General features: G+C 50.8%; 1 protein-coding gene across 1 annotated transcript in view; it reads right to left on the bottom strand.

Annotated features, from left to right (window-relative positions):
- ANOS1 (anosmin 1) overlaps positions 1–27,306 on the bottom strand; it is a 174,307-nt gene that overhangs the window by 5,075 nt on the left and 141,926 nt on the right. The window contains exons 8-12 of the mRNA XM_047714920.1: positions 26,993–27,137; positions 19,636–19,782; positions 4,569–4,663; positions 2,282–2,453; positions 1,153–1,373 (exon numbers count right to left, since the gene is read on the bottom strand). Coding sequence (XP_047570876.1) covers positions 1,153–1,373; positions 2,282–2,453; positions 4,569–4,663; positions 19,636–19,782; positions 26,993–27,137 — 780 coding nt within the window. The remainder of the gene's footprint in view (positions 1–1,152; positions 1,374–2,281; positions 2,454–4,568; positions 4,664–19,635; positions 19,783–26,992; positions 27,138–27,306) is intronic.

The following is a 27,306-nucleotide window of genomic DNA, read 5'->3' as shown; positions in this document are numbered from 1 at the left end:
ACAGGCACGGGGACACGTGTCCTCTGAGTGGCTCCTCCCCGGCGGAGAGCAGGTGGGAGTGCGTGGAGAGGGGCAGGGGTGACTGTGCAGAGAAGAGCACGTGTGAGCCCAGGGACAAGGGCAGGCGTGAGGGTGCGGAGAGGGTGAGGCATGGACAGGGGCAGAGGTGAGCGCACGTGAGCACACGGACAGGTCAAGTGTGACCACTGGGAGAGCGGCAGGGGTGAGTGCCCAGAGAGAGCAGCAGGGTGAGCACAGGCACGGGGGGGCAGGGGCAGCAGACACAACGGCCACCTGTGCCCCGTGGAACCCCCTCCACGCCCCGGGCTGGGCAGCCCCTGCTTGGCCCGGGAAGGCTGTGGGGACGGGCCGGTTCTCAGGCGCGCCCTTGGGATTTCATTTTTTCCTCCTTAACGTAAGACTTTCCCATGGTTTAAAGTTTTCTTCTGCACGTCCTGTGATGTGAATTCCTGATAATCCAAGTTTCAGGGAACGAGCCAACTGTTTCCCTCAACACACAGTATCTGTCCGTGCCCATGACTGAAAATGTTTATTTTTATGCCAACACATTCTTCTCAAAATTCAATAAAACCTAATACATTCACAGAATAACTACTTTCTAATTCCAAGGAATTTTTCCTTCCGGACTTTAGGTTTTTTCTTTCTTTCTTTTTTCCTTTCTTTTTGGAGTCGGAGTTGGATATCCTACGGGCATTTGTAGAGGGAGTAGCAGCCCACACATGGCTTTTTTTCCCAAGCCAAGGAATTAAGTGGCCTGGAAGACAGGCCAAGCCTTTCCGGGCTCGAGCCAGATGGGAACAGGGAAAAAACACTGGGGGAAAAACAGCTAAAGGAATGTAACAATGTAACACTTCAAACAGCGCACGTCCACTCGGACCGCAGGGACATGGGTTCACAAACTGTCCCGTCACTTGCCTACGACACAGGCTGGGGGCTGCGGAGGATCAGGGCTCACGGACCGGGCGGCAGACCCTGCTCACGGCAGTGCCCTGTCCTGACCCCCGCACTCTCCTCCAGCCAGCGGGAGAAGACGCGGCGGGAAGGCTCGGTGGTCGGCCTGCGGCAGGACCCCGCGGGCAGCCGGGACCCGCGGGGACGGCGGCGTACACGGGGAGCAGAGCGGGCACCTACCGAAGGCAGGATCTGCGAGCGGGAGATGATGCTGTTGGGCAAGCTGTTCTGTCTGCTCTCGGTTGTGACCTCGGCCCAGGTCACTTGAAAGCCGGTCATGGGCTGGTAGAGGTTGGCCTTGGCCATCTTCCAGGAGAAGTGGGCCGTGATGTTGGCGTCCTGGATGACGAACGAGGCAGAGAGGTTTTCGGGCTTGGCGAGCACTTTGGCTGGCACGTGACCTGCAGCGAGGGGAGAGGGGACCCACATGAGGCTGCTGGACGGAGGGGACAACAGGGCTCGTCTGCACACACCGTGGGCCCTGCAGGCGGCCAAACCCAGGAGACGGGGGCATAGGCAAGGCTGAGCTTGGCCACCACGCGTGGCTTCTGAAAACCACCTTTTTGCCCTCCCGGGACAGTCTGTGAGTCAGAGTCACTCTTGTCCCCGCAACTGGGTGCTGGGTGCTTTGCGAAGTCTTTTCTGGGCCCTGCTTTGGGGGCGGAGGAGGGAATTCTGCAGTGTGGTGCGGCCCAGCTGCCGCTCCGAGAGCGGAGGTGACCACAGCGACAAGGGTGGACAGTGAAGTGATGGAACGCCGTGCTCCGTCGCTCGGAGGAGCTCAGGAGGCCCCCAGGGAGCCGTGCAGCTGCCCGGAGGGGATGCGTGCACACTCGGGCGTGGGTGCGTCGCTGTGCACAGGGCGTGAAGGCAGCTGCTGTGGCAAGGGGCCAGGAGGGAAACGGAATACCGCGGAGTCCGCTGAAGCCCGCGCGGTACGAGAACTTTTCCCTCGTTTCCCAGCGGGCAGTGCCCCGAGCGTGGGACCTCGTCCCCGGCCTGGGACAACAAAACCATGACGTGTCTAGCCGTGCACAGCAGTGCCTAAATGGGGCCATCGGCCGGCCATCCGGAAGACGGCAGCTTTCGGCGGGTCCGGCCGCGGAGTCCGGTTAGCGACAGTGTTCTAAGCGCCGCCAGCGTCCTGGACGCGTGTCCGAAGCTGGCAGGAGACGCGCGTGGCTTCCCGGGCAGCTAAGGGCGGGGAGGGGGTGTATCTGGCTCTCCGCGCAGCTAACATGGGTGGGGGGAGGGGACAGAAGGAGGCGCACGGGCTCTCCGGGGCAGCTGAGCGGGGCGGGAGACGCACCTGGCTCTCCGGGGCAGCTAACGGGCTTGTGGCTCTTCCCCTTCAGGGCGGAGCACGGCGGCGTCGTAAAGAAAACCGTCTCTGCCTTCAGGTGGCCAGTGGGTCGCGTGGGCTGCACGGTCACTTTGTATTTGCAGGAGAACGACAGATCTTGAAGAATGATGTAGTTGTCCTAAGAACAAGAGAAAGAGAAGATGCTGCAAGAAGTCTCGTTGGGGACACAGCGAGCTCGGCAGCAGCTGAAACCCTAGAGCAACAAGGACGATGTCCTCTGCACGCAGCCCGCGCGATGTGGCTTTTATGCACAGCAGAGAGGAGACCCGGGCCCTGTTGGGACGAAGGACCACCGCCCCCTCCACCCCCGGCCGTGGGAGACGCCCCTGGACTTGGGCAGGACCGCGGCGCCTTCCAAGCAGGCGCGACCCAACAGCAAGCACCAGTGTCTGCGGTTGGAACAGGACGGAAAGGGGAACTCGGGCTTCTCTGGGACTCGGGTCAGGACTCCTCTGTCGGTCTGCACCTTCCTTCCCCGTTCCGGGCTGCTGTTCCAGCCTCGGGCCATCCCAGACGCGCGGACCTCGGCCGAGCCGCACCGCGCGCTAAGGGGCGAGCCTGGGTCTGGGGCTGTAGTGAGCGCAGCTGCGTCCCTGGAACGTGGGTCTGCGCTGCCCCTCCGGTCTGCGCCGCTGGCGCGTATCCGAGCCCGATGCCCTCGTGGGAAGACGCACACGGGATCCCTGTCCGGGCAGCGGGGGACGCGCCTGGAGGGGGATGCGCACGGTGGGGGAGGGGAGGGGCTGCGCGCCTGATCGCAGGGACAGTGTGCACCCCGGGATTCAGGGCACGGCGCACACGCAGAGTGAGCAGGGAGCCTCGCAGGCCTGCGGCGTCGCCGTGGGGGACGGAAATGCTTCCCTGCGGGAGTCGGACCGCACCCTCTCCGGGGAACACGCTGCAGTCCCGACCCGCCAAGGTCAGCGCTGGCTGCTCTTTCGGGAACGCTTCCAGCGGGCGTGGGAGGCAGACGTCGGGAGCACGAGGTGGACTCCCGGCGGCTCCATCCTGACTGCAAACCAGGCGCCTAAAAGCTGTTGACAGACGGAGGAGGCCAGTGGCAGCCTCTAGCAGGCGGCGGCGTGACGCCCACTTCTGCGGGACACGCGTCCAGGTCCAGCTCCGTCTTCCCTTCGGGGTTTGCGGAGGGGAGAAGCCACGCTCGGCTGTGCCGGGAGAACAAGGCAGATCCCCGACCACCGCACGGCGCGCCCGGGAACACTAGGGAAAGCCTCGCCGCGGCGCACAAGAAGTGGAACAGACCCTGCTTGGGCCCTGCCTCCCTGCGGTCCGAGTAGGCTTCCCTCGGACGGATGCAATTCTGTTTCCGGAGGCCCCAAACTTTGGAAGCAGCCGACCACGCGCGTGCTTTCGGACAAGTCGAATCCGGTAACGACCTGTATTTCTGCAGACCCGCGGACTTGTTTTATCTTACTTTATCTTAAAGTTATGTGATCCGATAGGATTCTAAAAATACCGTACTTGCTGCTTTAGAAAATATTCAGAAGAAAACTGTTCCCCTTGTCGACCCCGTATCAGCCTCTCGGACAGCTGCGGCCCTGCCTGTGGGTGTGGTGAACCGCGCTGCTGCGTCCCGACACACCTGCCGCCGGCCTCCCCGCAGCACTCTCCGCTGTGTGCTCCAGGCTCCTCTCGAGTTCATGCGTCGACCCCGTGTTTGGACGAGCACGTGCGGTAACACTGATCGGGCGACTGTCCCCAAGGGGCTGACATTCTTTCCAAATTAAGTTGGGAAAGCGTCGGTGCTCCGTGTGCAGCGCAGACAACAGCTCCACGCACTGGACGACGGGGTGCTGGGCAGGGTCGTGGCAAAGCAAGGCGCCCCACGGTCGTCAGAAGTCGACGGGGACAGTATCACCCCTACATCGTGCTGCCAGGATCCAGAAAATGAGGCAAAGCTTTCGTCCAACAAACGGCAGACGCACAGGAACTCGGAACCAGGTCCCCTCTGACCCCGGAGTCCCGAAGAGGCGCATCTTTAAACCTGTGTTCTGTGACCTGCCCTGAGCCTACGGGCTCGAGTCCCCAGGGAGGTTGTGAGCAAGGACGGAATATGCGGGGACCTTTGTGTGGGCCCGTGTAGCAGCTACAGGGTGACAACAAGCTCTTGGCGGGGGGAGGGAGCACCCTTCGCCCATCTCTGCGCACAGCTGCTACACAGACCCCATGGAGCCAGACACGCGTGAGACACGAGCTGCGTGACACCTCTCACCTGGGTGATGCTGGAGGAGGCCTCGGCCGCGCTGCTCCAGTTCTGGGCACAGACCTCCGGGAGCCACTGCACATGGTACCGACTGACGCTGGGATCTGCAAGGTCAGAGGAGTACAGGCTGCGGCCATGGTCCCCATCGGCCGTGGCTCCCAGACCGGGACACAGCGGGAGGGGACGCGTGCATGTGCTGCAGACGTCCGAAAGTGCACACGGGACAAGGGAGGGGGCCGGTCTGCAGAACCAGGACTGTCACCGGGAGGAGAGTCCAGGAGAAACCCAGGGAGGAGGCCAGAAAGTACAGGACAGGCCTGGCGGCATGGCCACACGGTGTGGAGGGGGACCTTGCCCCGGTTTGTGGGCCGAGCGCACCCCCCACGCGAGAGGGCGGCCCTTGGCCCAAGAGGCCTCGTTCCTGCAGCAGGGAGCCGTCGGCACAGATGTGGCTCTGACCCCTACTGGGAAAGCAACGGCCTGTGCAACCCGGGCCACCTGAACGGCACCTCCTCGCGGTGGGAGCCCTGAGGAACACAATGCAGTCCTCGGTGCACGTGAGCGTTCCCACAGCCCGGGACAGCAGCTCCCTGTGTTCTCCTCGCGTGTGGTCCCGCGAACCCTGAGCTGCTCGGGGCGCCCGCGAGAGCACAGAGCCCGCGAGCCCGTCCTGCTCGGGCGGAGCAGCGTGTTCTCTGCCCAGCGCTGGAGTCAGGGCCATCGCTCAGGGAAAGGACAAACCCACAACGAGCCCCTCGCCCAGTGTGGGGAGGGAGGTCTGGCTGGTGTCGGGTCAGTCGCCCACCCGTGGGCCCGAAGGTGGGAAAGGGCGCCGCTCTGCCACCAACCAGCACCCCATCCCGGTACCCAAGTGCTGGGTGGGGCTTTGCGGAGTGGGAAACGCTCGATGGCACTGGATGACCTCAGGGGAAGCTAGTTTGAGCACTTTGGAATGAGAAGAGACCCCGGGTCTGAGAGGCTGAACAGGGGTCAAGCAGGCGCCCTGGGTGTTTGCTTAAAAGGGGAACCCTCGACCACACGCTGTGAGAGGCACACGGCAGGCCGCAGGGCTTTTTTGAGGGAAAGAACGGGAGGTTCTACACAAGCGTGAGGTCGGCGAGTGAATGCCTCTGCTTCCGTTCCAGTGCTGCTGGTCGGGACACAGAACGGACCAACCACTCCGAAACAGCTGCTCTTGGGACCTTAGGCACCGACGGGCGAGGGAAACAGTGAATAAGACAGGTGCGTACGGTCCACCTGAGGCTAGAGGGGGTGTGTTTGTTCATGCGGATCAGTACAGAGGGGAGGGGACCGGTGCATAGCCAAGATGTACAACTGTGCCTACAATGGCTGCAGTGTTACTCGGAGATCGAGCTCTCAAGGGAGATGCAAATCAGGCCTGCTGGTGGGCGCGGGCCAGTCTGTACATGTTCCTGATAGTGCAGATGGTCCTGGGTTGTCTGTAAAGCTGTGGCCAGTGCAGATGTCCGTGGGCAGTGTAGATGGCCATGGGCAGTGTAAACAGTGGTGGACAGTATAGATGGTGGAAGGCAGTGTAGATGGCTGTGGGCAGTGTAGATGGCCATGGGCAGGCCTGGCGCTGACGTGGGTAGTATAGATGGCTATGGAAAATGTACATGGCCAGGGGATGACCGTGGGCTGTGTAGATGGCCGTGGGCAGGGCTGGTGATGGCAAGGGCAGTATAGATGACCGTGGGTACTATAGATGGCCATAAGCAGGCCTGGCGCTGGTGGGGGCAGTGTAGATGGCCATGGGTAAGCCTGGCGATGGCAGTGTAGATGGCCATGGGCATGTAGATGGCCATGGGCATGTAGATGGCCGCGGGCAGGCCTGGTGCTAGTGAGGGTAGTTCAGATGGCTGTGGACAGCCAGGCCTGCTCATGGCCATCTACACTGCCCATGGCTATCTACACTGCCCACTCTCATGTACAATGCCCACAGCCATCAAACTATCTATGGTCATCTAGACTGCTCACGCCAGTACCAGGCTTGCCCACAGCATCTACACTGCCTGTGGCCATCCACACTACCCACAGCCATCTACACTGACTTCGGTCATCTACAATGGCCACAGCCGTCTGCACTGCCCATGACCTTCCACACTACCCAGGCTAGCGCCAGGCCTGCTCATTGTCATCTACACCACCCATGACCATCAACACTGAAAACAGGAATGCCAGGCTGGCCAAAAGCCATCTACACTGCCCACAGCCATCTAAATTGCCCACGCCATCGCCAGGCCTGCTGACGGCCATCTGTACTACCCACGGACATCTGTGCTGCCCAGGACAGGACCAAGCACCCACGGCCATCCATTGCCCATAGCCATCTACACTGACCACAGCAACGCCAGGCCTGTCCACGGCCATCTACACTGCCTAAAGTCATCTACATTCCCCATGGCCATCTACACTACCCAAACCACTGCTCAGCCTTACCACGGCTGTCTACACTGTCCATGGCCATCTACTCTACCCACGCCAGCTCCAGGCCTGCCCAAGGCCGTCTACACTGCCCATGGCCATCTACACTGCCCATGGTCTTCTGCACTAGCCACGAACATCTACACTGCCCATGGCTATGTACAGAGCCTACGCCAGCAGCAGGCCTGCTCATAGCCATGTACTTGCTGTTTTATTCAGTGTAGAATGCCATGGACAGTGTACATGGCCGTGGGCAAGCCTGGTGGTAATGTGGGCAGTGTAGATGGTCGTGGTTAGTAGCCACTGCCTTTAGCCAGTGCCAGGCCTGCCCACAGTCATCTGCACTGCCCACGGCCATCTACACTGCCCACCACAGCACCTGGCCTGCCCACGGCCATCTACAGTGCCCATGGCTGTCTACACTCTGAAAAGCAGAGGGCAGAATTCCATGAGGGCAGCTGAACAGCTGGAACTTTGACCCTCACTGGGCGAGACTCTGGGGAGCTGGGCGGGGGTGGGGGGCGCAGATGCGGAGTTCCTCCCCTGCCAAGAGACTGCACAACAGCTGGCGTGCAGAGCAGCAGCTGAGAAGCAGCAGCGTGCAACACATGGGGGGGGGGTCCCCGGCAAGGAGATTGGTTCCCTAAGCTCAGAATGTGTGGTGCCTGGCAGGGATGAGTGGGACATGTGTCCAAGAACAAACGAGGGGTGGGCACCACAGACTCTGTGCCAGCAGTGCTCCTCTGCAGATGTGGCTCCCGGAGCCAGGCCTTGGCTGCAGGCCTCCCCTCCAGGAGGCCCTCAGGAGCCCTGCTGCTAGCACACGTCCTGCCCTCGTGTGCTCCTGAGCCGCGCACCTCCTCCCGCACCGTTTGGGCTGGCCCTCAGAGAGCGGGGCCACCCCCAAGATGATGCCTTGGGGAGAGGGGAAGAGGGCCAACGTGCTGTCTGATGCAGCCCCTGTGGCAGCCTGGGGCTCTGCCCACCCACAGACGACTGGGAGCGCATGCCCTAGGGGTGGGAGCTACTCCAGCTCTGCCCAACGCCAGGTGTCACCGGCTCAGGGGCAGCGTGGCCCCACACTGGCCCGTCAGCACCACAGGACCAGTCCCTGCGCATGATATGTAGAGCAGAGGACAAGAGAAGAAAAAAGAACTACAAAAACAACTGTAAAACAAGTAACTAAAAGACAATAAGCACACACCTATCAAAAATTAGTTTGAACGTAAATGGACTAAATGCCCCGATCAAAAGACACAGAGCGAGGGAATGGATAAAAAAGCAACACCCAGCTCCATGCTGCCTAGAGAGACTCATTTCAGACCCAAAGACACCTGCAGACCGAGCATGACGGGATGGAAAAGCATTTATCAGGCAAATGGAAGTGATAGGAAAGCCTCGTGACAACACTGAAATCAGACAGACGAGACTTTAAAACAAAGACTGTAGCAGGAGACAGAGAAGGACACTACGTAATCATAATGGGAACAGTCCGACAAGATCTAACAGTTGTAAATACTTATGCTCCCGTGTGGGAGCACACAACTCCATAAAAGCAGTTAGTAACAGACAAAAAGGAAGTAATCAATAATACCACCACAACAGTAGGGGACTTTAATGCTGCACCACATCAAGGGACAGATCACCGAAGCAGGAAATCAGCAAGGAAACACTGGCTTTGAATGAGACATCGGAGCAGACGGATCTGGTATAGTCAGAACTTTCCACCCTACAACAGCAGAGTACGCATTCTTCTCAAGTGCACATGGGACTGTCTCCAGAGCAGATCATTTCTTATACCACAGTATTAGTCTCAACAAATTGGAAAAGTTTAAGTCCTACTCTGCACCTTTCCGAACCACAACCCTAGGAAACTAGAAATCACCCACAAGAGAAAGTCTATAAAAAATACAAGGACATATACTTCACATAACATGCTACTGAATAAAGATTAGGTCACCCAAGAAATCAAAGAGAAAATAAAAAAATACATGGAGACGAATAAAAACGAAAATACAGGGCTCAAAATCTTTGGAATCCATTAAAAGCTGTTTTTAGAGGGAAGCTCATAGCAGCAGAGGCCTACCTCAAGAATCAAGAAAAATCTGACCAACCTTACACCTGAAGAAGCTAAAAGAAGAACAAACAAAACCCAAACTGTTTTACAACAAAGTAATAAAGATCAGAGCAGAAATAAGTGAACGAGAAGCCAAAAATACAATACAACAGATCAATGAAACCAGAAGCTGGTTCTCTGAAAGTAGCAACAAAACTGATAGACCTTTAGCCAGAGTCAGGAGAGAGACACAGAGAGAGGTGGGGGACTCAAAGATATGAAACAGGAGTCATAGGAACCAAAACCACAGCTACACAGGATTATCAGAAAATATTATGAAAAATTAAATGCCAACAAATTAGACGACCTAAAAGAAATGGATAAATTCCTCAAAACATAATACCTCCCAAAACTGAATCAGGAAGGAAGTGAAAATATGAACACACTGGTTATCAATAATAATAATAACAAAACTCCCAACGAACACAAGTCCAGGACGAGACAGCTTCACAGGCAAATTCTACTAAACATTTAAGGAAGAGGAGTTAATACCTATTCTTCTGAAACTATTCCAAAAGATAGGAGGAAACCTTCCAAATTCATTGTATAATGCCAGCATTGCCCTGATACCAAAACCAGATAAAGACACTACCAAAAAAAAAAAAAAAAAAAAAGGAACTGCAGACCAATATCCCTGATGAAGACACATGCAAAAATCCTGAGCAAAATACCAACAAATCAAATCAACAATGATGAACAAAGTCATTCTCCATCCTCGTATAGGCTTTACTCCTGGGATGCAAGGGTGGTTCAGTATTTGCAGGTCAGTCATATTGTGTGATGTGATACATCAACAAGAGAAAGGACAAAAACCATATGATACTTTCAAGAGATTTAAAAAAAAAAAAAGCAGCTGATAAAGTACAACATCCGTTTACAATAAAAACCCTCAACAAAGTAGGTTTAGAGAGAACATACCTGAACATAGTACAGGCCATCTATGAAAAACACACAGCTAACACTGTACTTGGTGGTAAAAAACTGAGAGCTTTACTCCTAAGGTCAGAAATAAGACAAGGATGTCCACTCTCAGCACCTGTACTCAACATGATAGTGGAAGTCAAAGACACAGCAATCAGACAAGAAAAAGAAATAAAATGCACCCACATTGGTAAGAAAGAAGTAAAACTTTCACTGTTTGCAGATGACAGGGTACTATATATAGATAAACCTAAATTTCCCCCCCAAAACTAATAGAACTGATCAATTCAGTAAAATCACAGGATATGAAACCAATATCCTAAAATCTGTTGCATTTCCATACACCAATACCACCATAGCAGAGAAATTAAGAAAACAATCCCATTAACAATTGCACCAAAAATAATAAAATACCTAAGAATAAACTTAATCAAGGAAGTAAAAGACCTGTACTTGGAACACTATAAAACACGGATGAGAGAAACTGAAGGGGTGCTGGCATGACTTAGTTGGTAGAGCGTGTGAGTCCTGATTTTACCATCAAGCCCAATGTTGGCTGTGAAGCCTACTCGAAAGAAAGAGAGAAGGAGATAGAGAAAGAGAGAAAGAAAGAAAAGAACTATAGAGGACAAACAGATGGAAGGATATTCACATGTATCTAAATTAAATACTAAAATAATTAATTTAAATATTAAATATTCCTTTAATATTTTAAAATATTATTAAAATGCCCATTGTACCCAGAGCAAATACACATTCAATTCAATACCTATCAAAATAGCATTTTTTTTTTTTTAAAGTGTTCAAGGGACGCCTGGGTGGCTCAGTTGGTTAAGCAGCTGCCTTCGGCTCAGGTCATGATCCCAGAGTCCTGGGATCGAGTCCCACATCGGGCTCCTTGCTCGGCAGGGAGCCTGCTTCTCCCTCTGCCTCTGCCTGCCACTCTGTCTGCCTGTGCTCGCTCTCTCTTCCTCTCTCTCTCTGATAAATAAAATCTTAAAAAAAAAAAGTGTTCAAGAGAGCAGTTTTCACAGAACTAAAACAATCCTAAAGTTTATATGAACCACAAGAGACTCTGAGTGGCCAAAGCAATCTTGAGCCAAACTGGAGGTATCCCAATCTCAGATATCAAGTCACACCTGAAAGCTATAGTAATCAACACAGTATGGTTCTGCCATAGAAACAGACACAAAGATGAGTGGAACAGAAGGGGGAGAACCCCGAAACAAACCCACGATTATGGTCATTAATCTTTCACAAAGGACGCAAGAATATACAATGGGAAGATGTCTCTTCAGCAAATGGTTCTGGGAGAACTGAACAGGGACACACACGAAAGAAACAGGACCGCTTTATCTTACATCCTGCACCAATGTAAGTTCAAAATGGATTAAAGACCTAAATGTAAGACCCGAAACCATAGAACTCCTCCAAGGAGCACAGGCAGTAATTTCTCTGACCTCAGCCCCAGCAGCATTTTTCCTGGATACGTCTTCTGAGGCAAGGTAAACAAAAGTAAAAATAAATTATTGGGACTTCATCAAAATTAAAGCTTCTGCACAGCAAAGGAAATAATCACCGGAACTAAAACACAACCTACTGAATGGGAGAAGATGTTTACAAATGACGTATCCAATAAAGGGTTAATATCCAAAATATACTAAAAAGTTATCAAACTGAACACCCCAAACCCCAAGAGCCCACTTACAAAATGGGCAGAAGATAGGAACAGATATTTCTCCAAAGAAAACCTACAGACGGCCGACAGACACATGGAAAGAGACTCAGCATCAGGGAAATACAAATCAGAACTAACTGTGAGCTCCCACCTCACACCTGTCAGAACAGCTAAAATAAAAACCAGACGAAACAAGTGTTGGCAAGGATTGGAGAAAAAGGAACGCTCATGCACTGTTGGTGGGAATGCAAACTGGTGCAACCACTGTGGAAAACAGGACGGAGGCTCCTCAAATAATTAGAATTACCTCATGATCCAGTAATTTCAGTGCTGGGTATTTACCCAAAGAATACCAAGGCACGAATTCAGAAAGCCATATGCGCCCCTACGTGTACAGCAGCGTTATTTTCAACAGCCCAATTCTGGAAGCCGCCCAAGTGTCCATCTGTCGATGAATAGATAAAGAAGATGTGGTGTATACACACAATGGAATATTATTCAGTCACAGAAAAGAAGGAAATGCTGCCATTTGCAACACCACCCGTGGATCTAGAGAGTATGATGCTGAGTGAGTCATCAGAGGAAGACGAATACCGTACGATTTCATTCAGATGGGCGATTTAAGAATCAAGAGAAACAAGCAAAGGGACGAAGAGACAAAATCATGAAACAGACTCTTAACTCTAGAGAACTGATGGTTCCCAGAGGAGGGGGTGGGGTGTTGTAACATAGGGGAAAGGGACGGACACGACACTCATCATGGTGAGCACTGAGTAGTACACGGGAGTGTTGGACCACTGCATTGTAGTCAGAGCCTAACGTGACACTGTCCGTTAACGGCACTGGAAGAAGATACAAAAACGCTAATTCAGAAAGATACGTGCACCCCGACAGAACTGTTAGGTCACTCAGTTGTACACCTGGAAGTGTGGAGCACCGCATGTTAATTATACTGGATTCTTTTTCCAAATGCAGACCACAAAATGCCCACCCTCGTGTTAGTTGAGTTCTAACTCCTTTCTACAAATATCCGTGTATTTATACGAATATCCGTGTAACTCGTTTATACAAATGTCCTGTCCTCCTTAGCTTCATCTTGGCAATTATGAAAAGCCTGCAAGTCTGTATTTAGGAGATGACTTCAGGACCCCGTCTATAACCAGAATATGAAAAACAGCATCATCAACTCAAACGTTTCCTCGGGATACATGTGAAAATTCTCTGCTAAGTGCATGTGTTGCGGTGGTTCCTGAACTGAAGTTCTTCCTTCCACAAATGAATTATAACGTACTTGAGAAGTATTTTTAAATATGGAAATCTACTTTCGGTGTGCCTCAACTGTGATTCGAAAACTAGATGTATCTAATCTGTTTCTCAAATATAATTAACTCATAGTGTCTGGCGTAAATTCAAGACTGCCAAAAAATTTTTTTTAAGGATTTATGTATTATAGAGAGGGGGAGAGTCAGAGAGAACGAGGGAGCATGAGCAAAAGGGGCAGAGGGGAGAGGAAGAGAGAATCCCAGGAAGACTCCCCACTCACCGTGGGAGCTGAGCCTGACATGGGGCTCAATCCCCGGACCCTGAGATCATGACCCGAGCCCAAAGCAGGAGTCAGAGGCCCAACGGACTGCACCACCCAGGCGCTGCAAGGCTGTACATTTTTTAATTGAATGTTCATCTCTAAATTCCACAAAGTCAAATGGTCAAGAGTGCTGGGTGGTTGAAATCGGAGCTCTGAGAAAGGGAGGCCACCTTGGAGCGCCACATTTCTGGAGTCCAAACACTAAGTCTAAACCAAGGAGCCTGAAAGAATGAAGTGTGGGTTTTGTTACCACACCGTAAAACAGAACTGTTGTCTGTAGGATAATAAAATTACTAATTAATAAAAGTAGTCAAGTGAGCCATTCCTTTTAGGGCTGCAGATTCATTCTTGAGGGTTTGTCTTTCCTTCCAGAGCATTCACTGTTACACCCCAGCTACACAGGCACTCTGTTGGGCTGACACATGATGTTTGAGTCATTTCCCTTCGAAATAATATGCTGTGTCTTCATAAATAATACAAAAAAAAAAAAAAAGGACACTCTCCCTTTGGGAAATTTCAAGGGAACTGAACAGATTTGTGCTTGTGAGTTCCTAGCTTCAAGTCCAAAACCAACATGCTGGCCACCCTCGCTTTTTTAGGAAATGTGACAGATATTCAGAAACCCATTTCTACTTACAGTTTTATCTTGACTAGTAAACAAGATTCTCATCTACTCTGATCTGTCACAAGCACTCAGGTTTTTTAAGGTTTTCAACCCAGTGTATCCACTGGTGGAAATTAGTTATGATTCAAGAATATTCAATTGAGGTACCTGTCTCAGAATTTTTTTTCCTATTTTAATATTAAATTTTTCATTTTTATTTTTATTATGATCAGTTAGCCAACATATAGTACATCATTAGGTTTCGATGTAGTGAAGCATTTGAGATGGGTCTTGCGAGTTGCATCGGGTGCCCACAGTGTATGATTTTACAGAGTCAAAAAGTCCAGAAAAGCCACCCAAAGGACCCTTTGCCAGGACAGAGGAAGACCTCACATGCATGTTCTACCCAGAATTCGTAGAACAGTGGGACCGTGCGTTGACTTAAAAGGGGTCTCGTCTCCTACGTGTGCAGTAGTTATGAAGAGCACATGCTCCATCAGCGTCTCGGGGAACTCGGGTTGGGATTCTGTGGGTCCTATGGTGCCTGCCCAACGGGCTTCTGGAAGAGAACAGATGTGCGAGGAGTCTGGAACTCCTGCTCTGTCCCCCGCTGAGTTTTAGATGTTAATTTGGCTTTCATATTAACATCAAAAGGGACATGGGATGGACATAATTTAAGGAAAAGGGCTTATTAGGAAAAAAAAAGACAACTCTAGTTATGGCATGACTTGTTCTCGGTCCCTAAGTGGCCGTGTAACCTGGTGGAAAGCGACCTCCCCGTGCAGACGCCAACAGCAAAGTCACTGCCGCCCCGTCGTTCCAGTTCAACCCACGTTCCGACCACAGAACCAAGTCCCGAGCTGTATGGGAGTATTAACTATTTCCTGCCACAGACAGAGGGCAGTGATGGTTGATCCCACTTCATCTGCCAAACGGAATGCTTAGAATTCATCGCATTTGGGTTGCAATTCAATCACGAGACCATTTGTGAAAGTACCATACCTTGTTGTCTGCAAAGGAGGAAAACAGCCGGTCCTAAAGCCCCAAGAAGTGCCTAGATCAGAGGCACTCGACCTCCTTCCTGGCATCCTGTTTCCCCTCTGCCCGTGGGACAGCCTTCAGGGCTCCCTCTACAGGAAACCCCGTAAGAACCCTGACATTTGTGGGGTGATTACTTTGTGCTGGATACTGTCCCCAAGCCCTGGGTGTGTGTACTCTCATTTAATTCCCACAACAAACCTACGACACAGTCTATCATTTTCCCTTTAGATCATCATGTTAATACAATAAATAAGAAAAAGTCCTTGACCTTCTCATTACTTTCAAGAAGAATATTTGACAAAAATCAATATGAATCCATGAGAAAAACATTGCAGATAACAGCAATGGGGGATGGGACACCTGGGGGGCGCAGTCGGTTCAGGTCATGATCCCAGGGTCCTGGGACTGAGCCCCGTGCTGGGCTCCATGTTCAGCTGGGGGTCTGCTTCTCCCTCTGCCCCTCCCTGACCCATGCACACTCTCGCTCTGAAATACATAAAATCTTTAAAAAAAAAAAAGAAGAAAAAAGCAGTAGGGGATTTTGTTCATCTGGTGAAGTGTGTCTACTGAAATCTTACGATCAGACATCACGCCTGGGGTTAAGGTGCTCAATGACCTTATTGTGCAAATCCGGTCATGGTAGGTATGTACATCCAGTCGTCACGCTGTGCACCTCAAATATGCACCATGTTCTAGGGCAATTCTACCTCCATAAAGCTGGGGAAGGTAAAAACAGCAGATGCTTGCATATGGACATAAAATCCGTTATGTCCACTTGCACACGCTTGTGTTCATGCACACACGCACACAGGTCCCATTACATCACCCACCACCCCCGTGGATGGGCACCGTTACTCCCTCTTTATAGACGAGAAACTGATGTGCTGAGTGGTGAGTCACTTGCCTGACACCACACAGTTGGTGAGTGGTTCACCTGGGCTTTTAAACAAAATATATCTCGGTGTAAAGACCGTATTCTTAAACTCCATGTTATTGTGGCTCAAATAGGAGTTTACAAGCGTGCCGTGTTTTACATATAATAATTCCTAACAGATGTTTAGAAAAATGACTTTCCTCAGCCATCGATACCATTAACTTGTTTCCATGTAATCAGAATTACTAGTAAATCTTCAACCAAGTAAGCAAGAGGAAGAAAAGAAAGCGGCGCTTCTGCTTCATCCCTGCTTTGAACGAACACAAATGAAGGAGTCAAAAATAAAAAACAAACATCACGCCTGCAGGGATCACTCCTACGGCGTCCCACACTGAACGTCCCAGCCAGCGTTACAGCAAGGGAGAGAAGGAAAAGGTCCCAGGTCTGGGAAGGAAAATATCAGATTCTCACTATGCGCAGGCTACATGGTTGCTTTTATGGAAAAATGGGAAAGAATCATCAAAGGAAATGCAGGGGGCAAAAGGGAATACAACAAGAGAGAGTCCGGTTCGCCATCAAGACATTGAAAGAGGATGTATTTATCTCTATGACAGCCACAGTTAGAAAATAAAACTGAGGAAAAGTGTGCGTGTATGCAATGGGATCGCAATAAACACAAACACCTTAGAATAATCCTATTAGAACTATTACAGCCTCTGCATTACACATTATACATCACCGTTGAGAGAAAACTTTAAAAACTGGGATAAAGTGATACGTCAAGTGTCGAGATTTTTAAGAGGTGAATTCTCAGTCGTTACCATATGTTGACTGTAGTTTGGACAGAGATCTCACAAGGCTTTTGTGGGCGCTGACAGATTAATATAAACACTGATATAAAGCACAAAGGACCCAAAACAGTCAAGACAACTTGAAAATGAAGTAAAAAAAACTGAAGAACTATGATGAAAAATATTTACAGATTTATAGTAGTTAAGACAACATGGCAAGGCCAGAAAGTTGGGGGGGATAAATGCCAAATGACTCCACAGAACGTTAAAAAGATCAGTTGCCCGTATTTGTGATGTAGGGCCGGGGCGGCAGCCCAGAGGTTTGGGGAAAGAGTCCTCGTTAAAGAAAGGCTACTCTGTCAGCTGCAGCTCAGGAGGGACAGAAGCGTAAAGGAGCAGTGAGCCCCACACGGAAACTCAGTTCCAGGCGGAAGACAGCCCCAGAGAGAAGGATGAAGTGGTCCAAGTTCCAGGACGTGAGGGAGGATCTGTGTGACCCTGTGTAAGCAAAGATCGTCAACCAGGACAGCAAGTTTCTCTGTCACCCAGAGAAACAAAATGATGAATGGGTCCCCTCTACAATGCAGAAGCACTGAGGAAGGAAGGAAGGAAGGATGGATGGATGGATGGATGGATCGCTCACACAAGGAGAAAACGCTGAACCAAGGAACTGGGAGGTGACACCTATATGTAAAGGCCTCCTGCAGGACGGACAGCGCGGCTAAACAGCTTAAAAACGCAATCAAACAGCACGGAGCCACCGGGACGCGGGTCCCAGAACTGCTCAACTCAAAAGATGGAAACTCTATGCGGCAGAGAGAGGGGGGTGCACCGGGGACGATCGTGCCCTGAGAGTGGGAATGGAAGCTGCAACCACTGTGAGAAAGTGTCATGTCTTCCAAAGCTCTGCATGCTCCAGTCACCCACGGTCCCCCTCGGCCGGGAGAACATGTACATCAAAGACCTGTGTTCCCAGCAGCCCTGTGCTGCAGAGCCCCCCACCAGGGCAAACCAAATCCTCAGCCCCGGCTGAAAAGAGCCATCGGTGGAGCTCCACATGGGGCTAGGGCAGACTAGCCCTGCATGAAGTACGGCTTCCCCAACAGAATGAGGTCGTTTCCCGCTCCCTGGATCTCGTGCACTCGAGAGGCCCCATGTGCGCGGTATGGTTCCAAGTGATAAACATTTCAAATATCAGCAAGACAGATCTTCAAGTTTAGAGGTCATGAAGGCAGTGGTTGCTCTTGTACGGTTAAGAAGTATTCTCAATGCTTACGTTTGTCTTTCATTCTACGTTCATGTTTTCATGCTCTTGTATGCTTAGGAAGTATTCTCAATGCATACATTTGTATTTCACTATATATTTATAGTTTCAATATTAATGTTTTACTACTGGTACAGTTTTAACCTAAAATCAGTAAACATAATAGATCAAATTAATTTTGTAATTTATAATGATCCTAAAACTTATGCTTATGAATAGGGATATATGAATGAATAACTTTTAATAAATAATATTGAATAAATGGAATTTAGTTTTAATTAACGTAGGAGAGTAATAAGACATTAATATTAATTGTAATATTATTTTAGCTACAGAATGGATGTCAGCACCTTAGAAAAAAATTCTGGAACAAAAAGAACCCCAGCACCAATATTCTTTTTTTTTTTTTTTTTTTTGGCTCATGCAGGTTCCGTGCCCAGCCTGGATTCCAATGTGGGGCTTGAATTCACAACCGTAAGACCAAGACCTGAGCTGAGATCAAGAGTCAGACGCTCAACCAACTGAGCCACCCAGGCGGCCCTCCAACACCAGCGTTGTGTGTAACACCGTACTTCAGGAGAACTTGAAGAACTGTTAAAAGTGAACTCTGGAAACAATCTGTCTTTCCTTTGTTTCCAAGCATATGAGTGATAGATATGGAAATGTACATCAAATAATTCAAAAAGTACTAGTTCGATAATACACACAAAAATCTTACGAATAAAGAAAACCAAAGAAAATGAATTTATCCTAAAGACAGCTATTCAAATAAATACTCAAAACAGAATTAACTCCAAGGGTAAATCTGGCTTGCAGTACTAATTGTAAAATGGAAATTCTGAAGACACCCAGGAGTTGTGCTGTAGTGGGATGATGGTCTGTTAGGATATCGTGGTGTGTCCGTACACAGAAGTGAGTTAAACAGGGCAACAGAAATACAGGATAGTGCAGAATGCTCCTACATTATATGAAAATGTGTATATTTTACATACATATATGGACCTGTGTGTGTGTGTATAAAACAACTGAAGGAAGAACAGAAGTGTAGGAAACTTTTGAAAAGACATCTGCCAAAATACTGTTTCTAGGAGACCATACTGAAATAAGTGACTTCTTTCTCTATTTCTCAAATTATTTGGGTTGTGTGTCTTTTTTTAAACAAAAAACTCATTTAGAACAAAACTTTATAGAGTGGAATAATGAGTATTTTGAGTGTTTTGGAGACAGGATTGGCCTTCTGGGAAAGCAGTGAAGACAGGCTAACATCCCTGAGATGAGAAAATGCAACCGGCTGACCGACGATGCTGATTTCTAAACATGGTATGGGTTCCTGGGAGAGAAGCAGCAGCTCACTCAGACTTCAGAACAGCAGGAATTTAAAAAAAATTTTAAAAAAGGATCTAAATGTTCTGTTCGGGTTCTGTTTCCCTTCATGTCACCCCCATGGCAGGGCGCTTGGGTGGCTCAGTCAGTGAAGCATTTGCCTCTTGGTTTCAGCTCAGGTCATGATCTCAAGGTCGTGAGATCCATCCCACACTGAGCTCTGTCCTCAGCATGGAATCTGCTTGAGATTCTCTCTCTCCCTCTGCCCTCCCCAGCCTCATGTTCTCTCTGTAAAATAAGTAAATCTTAAAAAAGAAAAAAAAAAAAAACACAAAAAACGATGCACACCATGGTTCAACCCTGACTTTTTCACTAGCCCCTGGTGTCACTGGGCACGTAACATGATAACAGGTTGTCAGAGAGCACTTGCGTACCTTCGGTCTTTTTCCAGTAGACCTTCACCTGCAGTTGGTTGTCTTGATAAAAGGGGGCTCCGATTTCCAGGAGCCGCGCGGGCCGTCGTCGTTGGAAAGGGGGCTGCACGTGCGTCGCGCTCTTTCCCGTTTTCCCAAGTTGCTCTTCTGCAACAGAGTAGAACACTGTGATGTCCCGGTCAGAAGTAATCTGTTATCAGTACACAGTCGCCGGGTGGGACAGCTGCTCTGACTTAAAAAAGCAGGTGTGAATGGTATTCCTCATTATATATGTTTTTTGTAGTTGTAAAGAAAATAAGTGAAATACTATGAAAATACCTCATGGTCTCAATAGCCAAACTATAGAAAGAGCCTAGATGTCCATCAACAGACGAATGGATAAAGAAGATGTGGTATATATACACAATGGAATACTATGCAGCCATCAAAAGAAACGAAATCTTGCCATTTGCGACGACGTGGATGGAACTAGAGGGTATTAGGCTGAGCGCAATGAGTCAATCAGAGAAAGAGATTATGCTATGATCTCACCGATATGAGGAATGTGAAAAACAAGACAGAGGATCATAGGGGAAGAGAGGCAAAAAATGAAACAAGACAAAACCAGAGACAGAAACAAGTCACAAGAGACTCTCAATCTCACAAAACAAACTGAGGGGTGCTGGGGGGAGGGGGTGAGGGAGAGGGTGGCTGGGTGATGGACACTGGGGAGGGTATGTGCTATGGTGAGTGCTGTGAAGTGTGTAGGCCTGATGATTCACAGACCTGTACCCCTGGAGCAAGTAATACATTCTATGTTAATTAAAAAAAGAAAGAAAGAAAAAACCATGTGGCCTGAGAACAATACAGAGAGCTCTTCCTGGACATCCCAGCATTGTACATCAATGCCCAGACAAGGCCCTACATGTTCAATAGACTTTGTACATGAAATACTAAGGGTCAGCAAATGCAGTGCAATGACACATCAGATGGGGAGTGGAGCTGAAGGGTGCATTCATCTGTTCATCCATTCGCTCCTTGTTTCTTGTCAGTACTTAGTGACCACTTCCCAAGTGTCTGGTAGTGAGCCAGAGACTGCAGATACAGAGCTCGTGCTTCGGGAGTGGACACACGTGCGAGTGATCCCGCACACAGTAGAGGGTGCTCCCAAAGGCTCGCGCACAGGGCATAGTCAGGAGGGAGCACAGGGAGGAGAGAAGGAGGTGTTTGCATCTCACAAGCAGCTGGTGCCTATGCTTTGGAAAAGCAGCCAAAGGGTGTTTGTGGAAACGAGTTACAAGAAGACGCTAAGACGGCTGCAGTACAACGCTTCAGCAAAGACGAGACTGGGTCCCTACGCATACTCACCGCTATTTCTTAACATGACTGTCCCCCACTGTCAGTGTAACACTGCGTTTACCGCGTACGTATTGCAAAGCCAGGGCGATGTGAACGTGATTCAGAATGACCCCAAGCTCGGATGTCCCACATGCAGTGGCACCCAGAGGAAGTCTCTAATCAAACAAGACACCAGGAAACGTTCCTCCGAATGAGGTGATTCAAAGTGGGATTTCTACCACCCTAGGCCAGGCCACTTCTTCCCCATCACGGTTTCATGGCGTAACCAGCTCTGCTTTTACTGTTCTCTTCGTTCTCCTGTTTTCATGCAGCTGCAGCTTTCCCTCTGTAACGTTCCTAATCCCTATGGTCTGTCAGGCTCCCTCATCCCTAGGTTCCAGACCCCGTTCGCTCAGGATGCACTGGCTGGCTCTCCTTGTCTGTGTTGGGTACGACACTCTGTCCTTCCGTTGTCCCCACCTGTCTGCTCTGCAGGACTATTTCCATTCTTACCGTCATCCTACGAAACAGAGCAGGGTCAACCAGCTGTGAGCTGAGGGCTGGACGGCGAACGTTTTGGCTTCGGGGCCTGCGCGGTCCCACCCCAGTCCTCAGCTCTCCTGATGGCTCAAAAGCAGTCACAGACGATCTGCAAACAAGGGGTGTGGCCGTGGGCCACTACCATCTTATTTACAAAACCAGGCGGTGGGCCGGATGTGGCCCGTGCACCACCGTTCACAGACCCCCGAGAAAGTGACATCAGCCTGCACATATTCAAAACGAAAACCCACGGGGTTCAAAAACACTAAGAAGAGTGTCCAGTTGCACGCAGGTGCGGCCGTGGCAACAGTGAGCTGTAACCCCAGCGCCGTCTTCCGTCAGATTCCTGCTCTCCCATGCATCATGGGCCACTTCCCTTCACGGAGCCAGGCTATCAGCTACAGGATTTTATAATAAGGATGTCAGAACGTCCCACTGACCTCACATCTCTCCTTTACCCAATGCGTAGTTTGGGAAGCGGCATGGTTAGAAACTCCACCAAACTTTCTGCTTTCTGAGTCCCAGGAGCCCCGGGGAGGAGACCAGACCGAGCAGCACATAAGGTCCACTGATAAGAACCTTTCCCGACAGGCCCGTGAGGTGCGCGTGCTTGGGAAGATAGGAGCCCAGGGAACGTGCGGGGCACCTGCACTGACCACCCACCACTCCTCACACCAGCACACGCCAGGATCACCTACACAACGATTCAAAGGGAAGGGACACTTAGTTACTCAGCTTCTAACGTACAATGTTGTGCTTTCAACAGTTGAAATAAATATTTGGATTCCCAAGACCATTTGTGAGGCTCCAAATCCAACGTGCGTACTGAGGGTTTATCACACCACCACAATAACTAAGGACTTAACGATTTTCACAAATGAACTTATGGTTTGTGAAACCCCTTTAATAATCTGTGACTTTGGGAATTTGCCAAAGGATAAGCAAAAGTTTAGATACTGTGGCTAATCTCTACGTGAATTTTGCCTTTGTACTTTATGTCCTACACACAGTTTTGTTTTCCATTACATACACATAAGGATGCCGTTTTCTGTATCTCAAGATGGAAATGTGGTTGCTTTACTGAAATGCACAGACGCGTAGGGTTGCCGAGCCCCACGCCACACGGAAAGGACAGAGACGTGGGGCTCCGTGCTAGGAGCGTGGCCCTGGCTCTGAGGGCCAGTCCTGCTCCGTCGGTATCAAATCCAAATGCACTCAAATCATTTCTACGTGTTGTGAAAAGATCGGAGGTCTGACGGATACTCTATCGGTCCCAAAAGTGAGACAACGGAACGAGTTCGCTTTTTTTCCCCCAAATGTCAAAATTCTGATTACTTTTACAGATCAAGTGCCTCAGCGTATTTCCACTCTGCTCCATTTTTGTTCTGAAGAACTAGAAGAAAACCCCAGCTGCCTCACGCAGCTAGGAAACCAGGGTCCTCCTGCTTCCAAAACGCAAGCTGCATTTCCAGCCAGGACTCTTACATCCTTCCTCCTTCGAGGGGCCCTTTTATGATACGACGTGAGCCGTCAGCTTCTGCTTACGTGGAGGTTTTTGTCACTGAAACGCCTAGTGGCCTGCAGACCTGGGAAAATATAACTCAAAAAGTAATTGACATGCTGGCATTTACTACCCTCTTTCCTATAAGATGTCATTTCCCTTGCTTATACCATAAAGTTGTAATTACTCTTTATTTCTCGTGGGTCTGCGATGAAATTTACAGTGTTCTTCTAAAAGTCAGACACTAGGGGCGCCTGGGTGGCTCAGTCCACTAAGCGTCTGCCTTCAGCTCGGGTCATGATCTCAGGGTCCTGGGATCGAGTCCCACATCAGTCTCCCTGCTCAGCGGGGAGCCTGCTTCTCCCTCTGCCTCTGCAGCTCCCTCTGCTTCTTCTCTCATTCTCTCTTTCTCTGTTAAATCAATAAATATTTTTTAAGAGGAAGAAAAATCATATCCTAACCTTCACGAGATTGCATTTCAACACGAGCATGTGACATCCTGACAAACATTCAGCTACGTCCTGCACAGTCCTTGGGGAAGCCTGTCTCTTCCACAGAACACCCTGAGACCAAACGACATGCATCAGGCTAGGTCATCTGAACGATTCATTTCTTCCTTCTCCTCTGTCACCTTTCTGAAGCCACAGGAGAGGCATCAGCTAATCCTCAGAATAAAGTGGCCTCTGAGGGGTTCACTGTTGTAACCCTTCACTGACCAGGTGAAACATTATCGAATTTTACAAGGGGACTAGAAAGTGACATTAGCGCTCAGAATCAGCCTGTCCAATGAAGGCTGACTCTGGCGGCAGGTCACAGACGGATTCCTGCTTACGGAGTGACACGGCTCGGTGTGTGTGCACGTGGGGCACAGCCACGGACACATCTCTGCCCCGTGACCTACATGAGAGCTTGTTCTTTGCCGAGTCGGAAAGCGCTGGGCTTTGACCCACGGTGGAGTCTGCCGTATGCACAGAGAAGGAGGTTTCTGCCTCGCGCTACAGAGGACGGGGAAGAGAGACGTGATGTGTTCCTGCTTACGGGGAACCACGTGTCTTTCCGAGACCGAGGAAGCAGACTCTCTGTGCCATATGGCTGAAGGCGTGAGAGAGGCAGGTCTACGACCATCCTGGAGAGAGTGGGAGACAAAGCTAGTCAAAGAGCATCTCACTGACCCCAGTCGGCTTGGGGGAGCTGTAGCAGGCAGAGTAGGGAAGCCCAGACGCGCCTCTGCGAGGCCCCAGAGCCCCCCACGCAGCTCCGTCCAGGCGCGACCCCCACGAGGGGCACCCCGAAGAGCCCTCTACAAGGGGATGCTGAGCTCGGAGTCTTGCCCTCCTTGTTCTCAGCTGTGGGAGCGTACACGAGTCATGGCAGTCTGCAGGCCCACGCCAGTTTCTCATGGGGAAGGACTGCTGTTTACCAGAACAACCAGGACACTAAAAGGCAAACTTACTTTACATGACGGATGAAGTCCCCACCAGGACGAACAAAGGGTCTGAAGGATTTGGGTCTGAGGAGGAAGCTGGGGAGGGACAAGGGGGAAGCAGTAAAGGACGAACTCTGGGAAGAAGACGAAGAGGTGACACAAGGCAGAAGGGGGACAGACCTGTTACATGGCGAGTATTTCTAAAGCACGAGTTGGCTGCCATCTGCAAAAACGGGTAGTTAAGAAAGAGTGGAGACAAATACAAATCAGGACAGTATTTTAATTCTAAGAAAGAGGTGGGAATGGCCTAACATGGCAAAGAATTTCACAGATCCCACGTGCAATCTGACATTAGAGACAGAACGGCTTTTTAAAGAATGGAATTTCTGGAGAAAAAGGAAAGAGAATCCTGAAGAAGATGTCTTGGGCTCCAGTGTGAACAGAAGGAAGAAGGGGGAAGCCATCTGTAGCAGGAGAGCCCGGGAGAGGAGCAGGTGTGCTGAGCACCTGTTAGTCTGAGCACCTGTTAACTGCAGAGAGCCCGGGAGAGGAGCAGGTGTGCTGAGCACCTGTTAGTCTGAGCACCTGTTAACCGCAGGAGAGCCCGGGAGAGGAGCAGGTGTGCTGAGCACCTGTTAGTCTGAGCACCTGTTAACCGCAGGAGAGCCCGGGAGAGGAGCAGGTGTGCTGAGCACCTGTTAGTCTGAGCACCTGTTAACTGCAGAGAGCCCGGGAGAGGAACAGGTGCATGCCATCTGAGCACCTATTAGTCTGAGCACCTGTTAACCGCAGGCGAGCCTGGGAGAGGGGCAGGTGTGCTGTCTGAGCAGCTGTCTGTTCACCCCCCAAGTGCAAGTGCCAAGCTAACAGCTGAGTACGGGGCTCAGGCACTCAGGCTGTGGTCCGGCCAGCAGACAGGGGGAGTCAGCAGCACACAGACGGTGGCCGGGTCCATGCGACTCAGGGATGTGACTCAGGGACAGCCCTGCCTCCCACTTCCCCTTCCTTCCTTCTCCCCCATGGGAGGAGTGTGACCTCTCTGCACGCTCGGTGCTCTTTCTGGTCTCGGCGCTCACACGCACTCCACACTCATACGGGCTGATGCCTGTGCCTCAGGGGCCCACGGCGCCCTCCCCGCTCTTCCCGGCTCTCCTTTCCCACCACCACCTTCGTGTCTTCTGCGTCCATGGTTCCCCCACGGCTCCGTGTGCAACGGATGGAGGCTCCTGTGATCCTGTGGACATGGTTATCTTCCAAACTCAGCATGAGGCAAAGCTCGGAATGCATCTAGTGTTGCAGTAATGTGTGTGCACATGTGTGTCCATGCATATGCATGTCTTTGTGTGTGCTTGTGTGTGTATACATGGGTGTGTGCGTGTGTGCGTGCATGTGTGGGGTGTGTGTGTGTGTGCATGCACAAGCACATGTACATGAACGCATGACACACAAACTAGATGTGCCCTCCTGGTCTGTGCACTGTACACACTCTGTAGCGCACCTGTGTTCCTCACATAAGGGTATAGCACAGTAGGCATCCCCATCACTAGACACAGTCATGCAATTCGTAGCCATGCACTTCAGGGAGAGGAGTGGATGGATGACAGGACTGAAAAAAATCAGCGTAAGTTGCTAAACATATAGAAAAGTTTCTATGAGAAGTTTCAGGTAAAAGTTGTGTTATGCCCCGAGTCATACCGAGAAATCATAGACAGTTTCAAATACATTTAATCTCCACAGAGCTGGTTTCTCAAGCAGCTAGGAAGCTCTGTTTCTAGAACCTTTTTGAAAGCCTCATTTCAAACAGCTGCTCGTTCGGTCCGATGTTTCACAGGCGGGGGAAGGTGATCACAGGCGATGACTGCGTCTCACTCCGCAGAGCCGGGCTCGCCTTTCCGAGATTCAGACAAGCTTCCCGCCCGCTCTCCTACCCTCCGCACCAGACCCAGGATGAAAGGCGGACAGCACGGGGCTCTGCTCCCAGGGAACCGACATCACACGCTCCTCTCACGTGCCCGTTCCCGGAAACCTTGCCAGGCGCTTCTGCGCTGCGGCTCTAACCTGTCCCCTCTCGTGAACAAAGCCGGACACAAGAAAGTCACTTATTTTCTGGCTCCGATACGAGTGCCACGTGGGACTCTCCTTTTTCTTTGCACGGTGTGGGCCAACATACCAGTTTAGGAAAAGCGGAAACTAGGAAACTGCGCAGGAGAGTAACAGTCGCTGGGATATGCAGCGGCCGCTCCAGCGGGGAGGGTGAGCGCCGGGGAGCAGCCGTGGAAATGGGTGTGTCGTGCCACCTGTCACGTTTTTAGGAGACTTAAGTTTTCTTGTTAGATTTGCATTATGACACCAATATATCGCATATTCAGTACATAACCAGAGGAGAAGCTTCCAGGGTGACCCTGTCTGACACGGTCGTCCCAGCGGTCGCCTAGCTCGGCACTGTGGCTTTGCCGCCTGCAACATTTCCCGGCTCAGGAAACCTCGCTCTCCCTCTCTCTCTCTCTCTCCCCACATCCCGGGGAGTCCCAGCTCCCGTGCCCGCCCCACAGCGACAAGCTCGCGGCACTTACTGTGGCCGGCGCTGCGCGCGGGCGTGAAGTGCAGGGAGGCCTTGGCCCCCTTCAGGCGCGTCTGCCCCCAGTACGCGATGGCCTGCAGCTCCACGGTGTAGCCGCAGTCCGGCTGCAGTCGGTCCAGGAGCACGGAATTCCGGGACTGCAGGGGAGACAAGAGGCGCGAAGCCCGTTACGAGCCTGCCCTGCCCGGCCTCTCCGTCCCAGAGCCCGGACGGAGGCTCGCTCCCTAAGGCTGCACCGTCTCTCCCTCCTGAGCGTCTGAAAATGCGGTTTTACTCGGCAGCCAGACACATTTCACAGAAGGGCCA

Source organism: Lutra lutra, chromosome X, assembly GCF_902655055.1.
Source record: "Lutra lutra chromosome X, mLutLut1.2, whole genome shotgun sequence".
Classification (NCBI taxonomy): Eukaryota; Metazoa; Chordata; class Mammalia; order Carnivora; family Mustelidae; genus Lutra; species Lutra lutra.
Note: the sequence above shows the minus strand (reverse complement) of the source record. Positions and strands in the feature narration are given on the sequence as shown.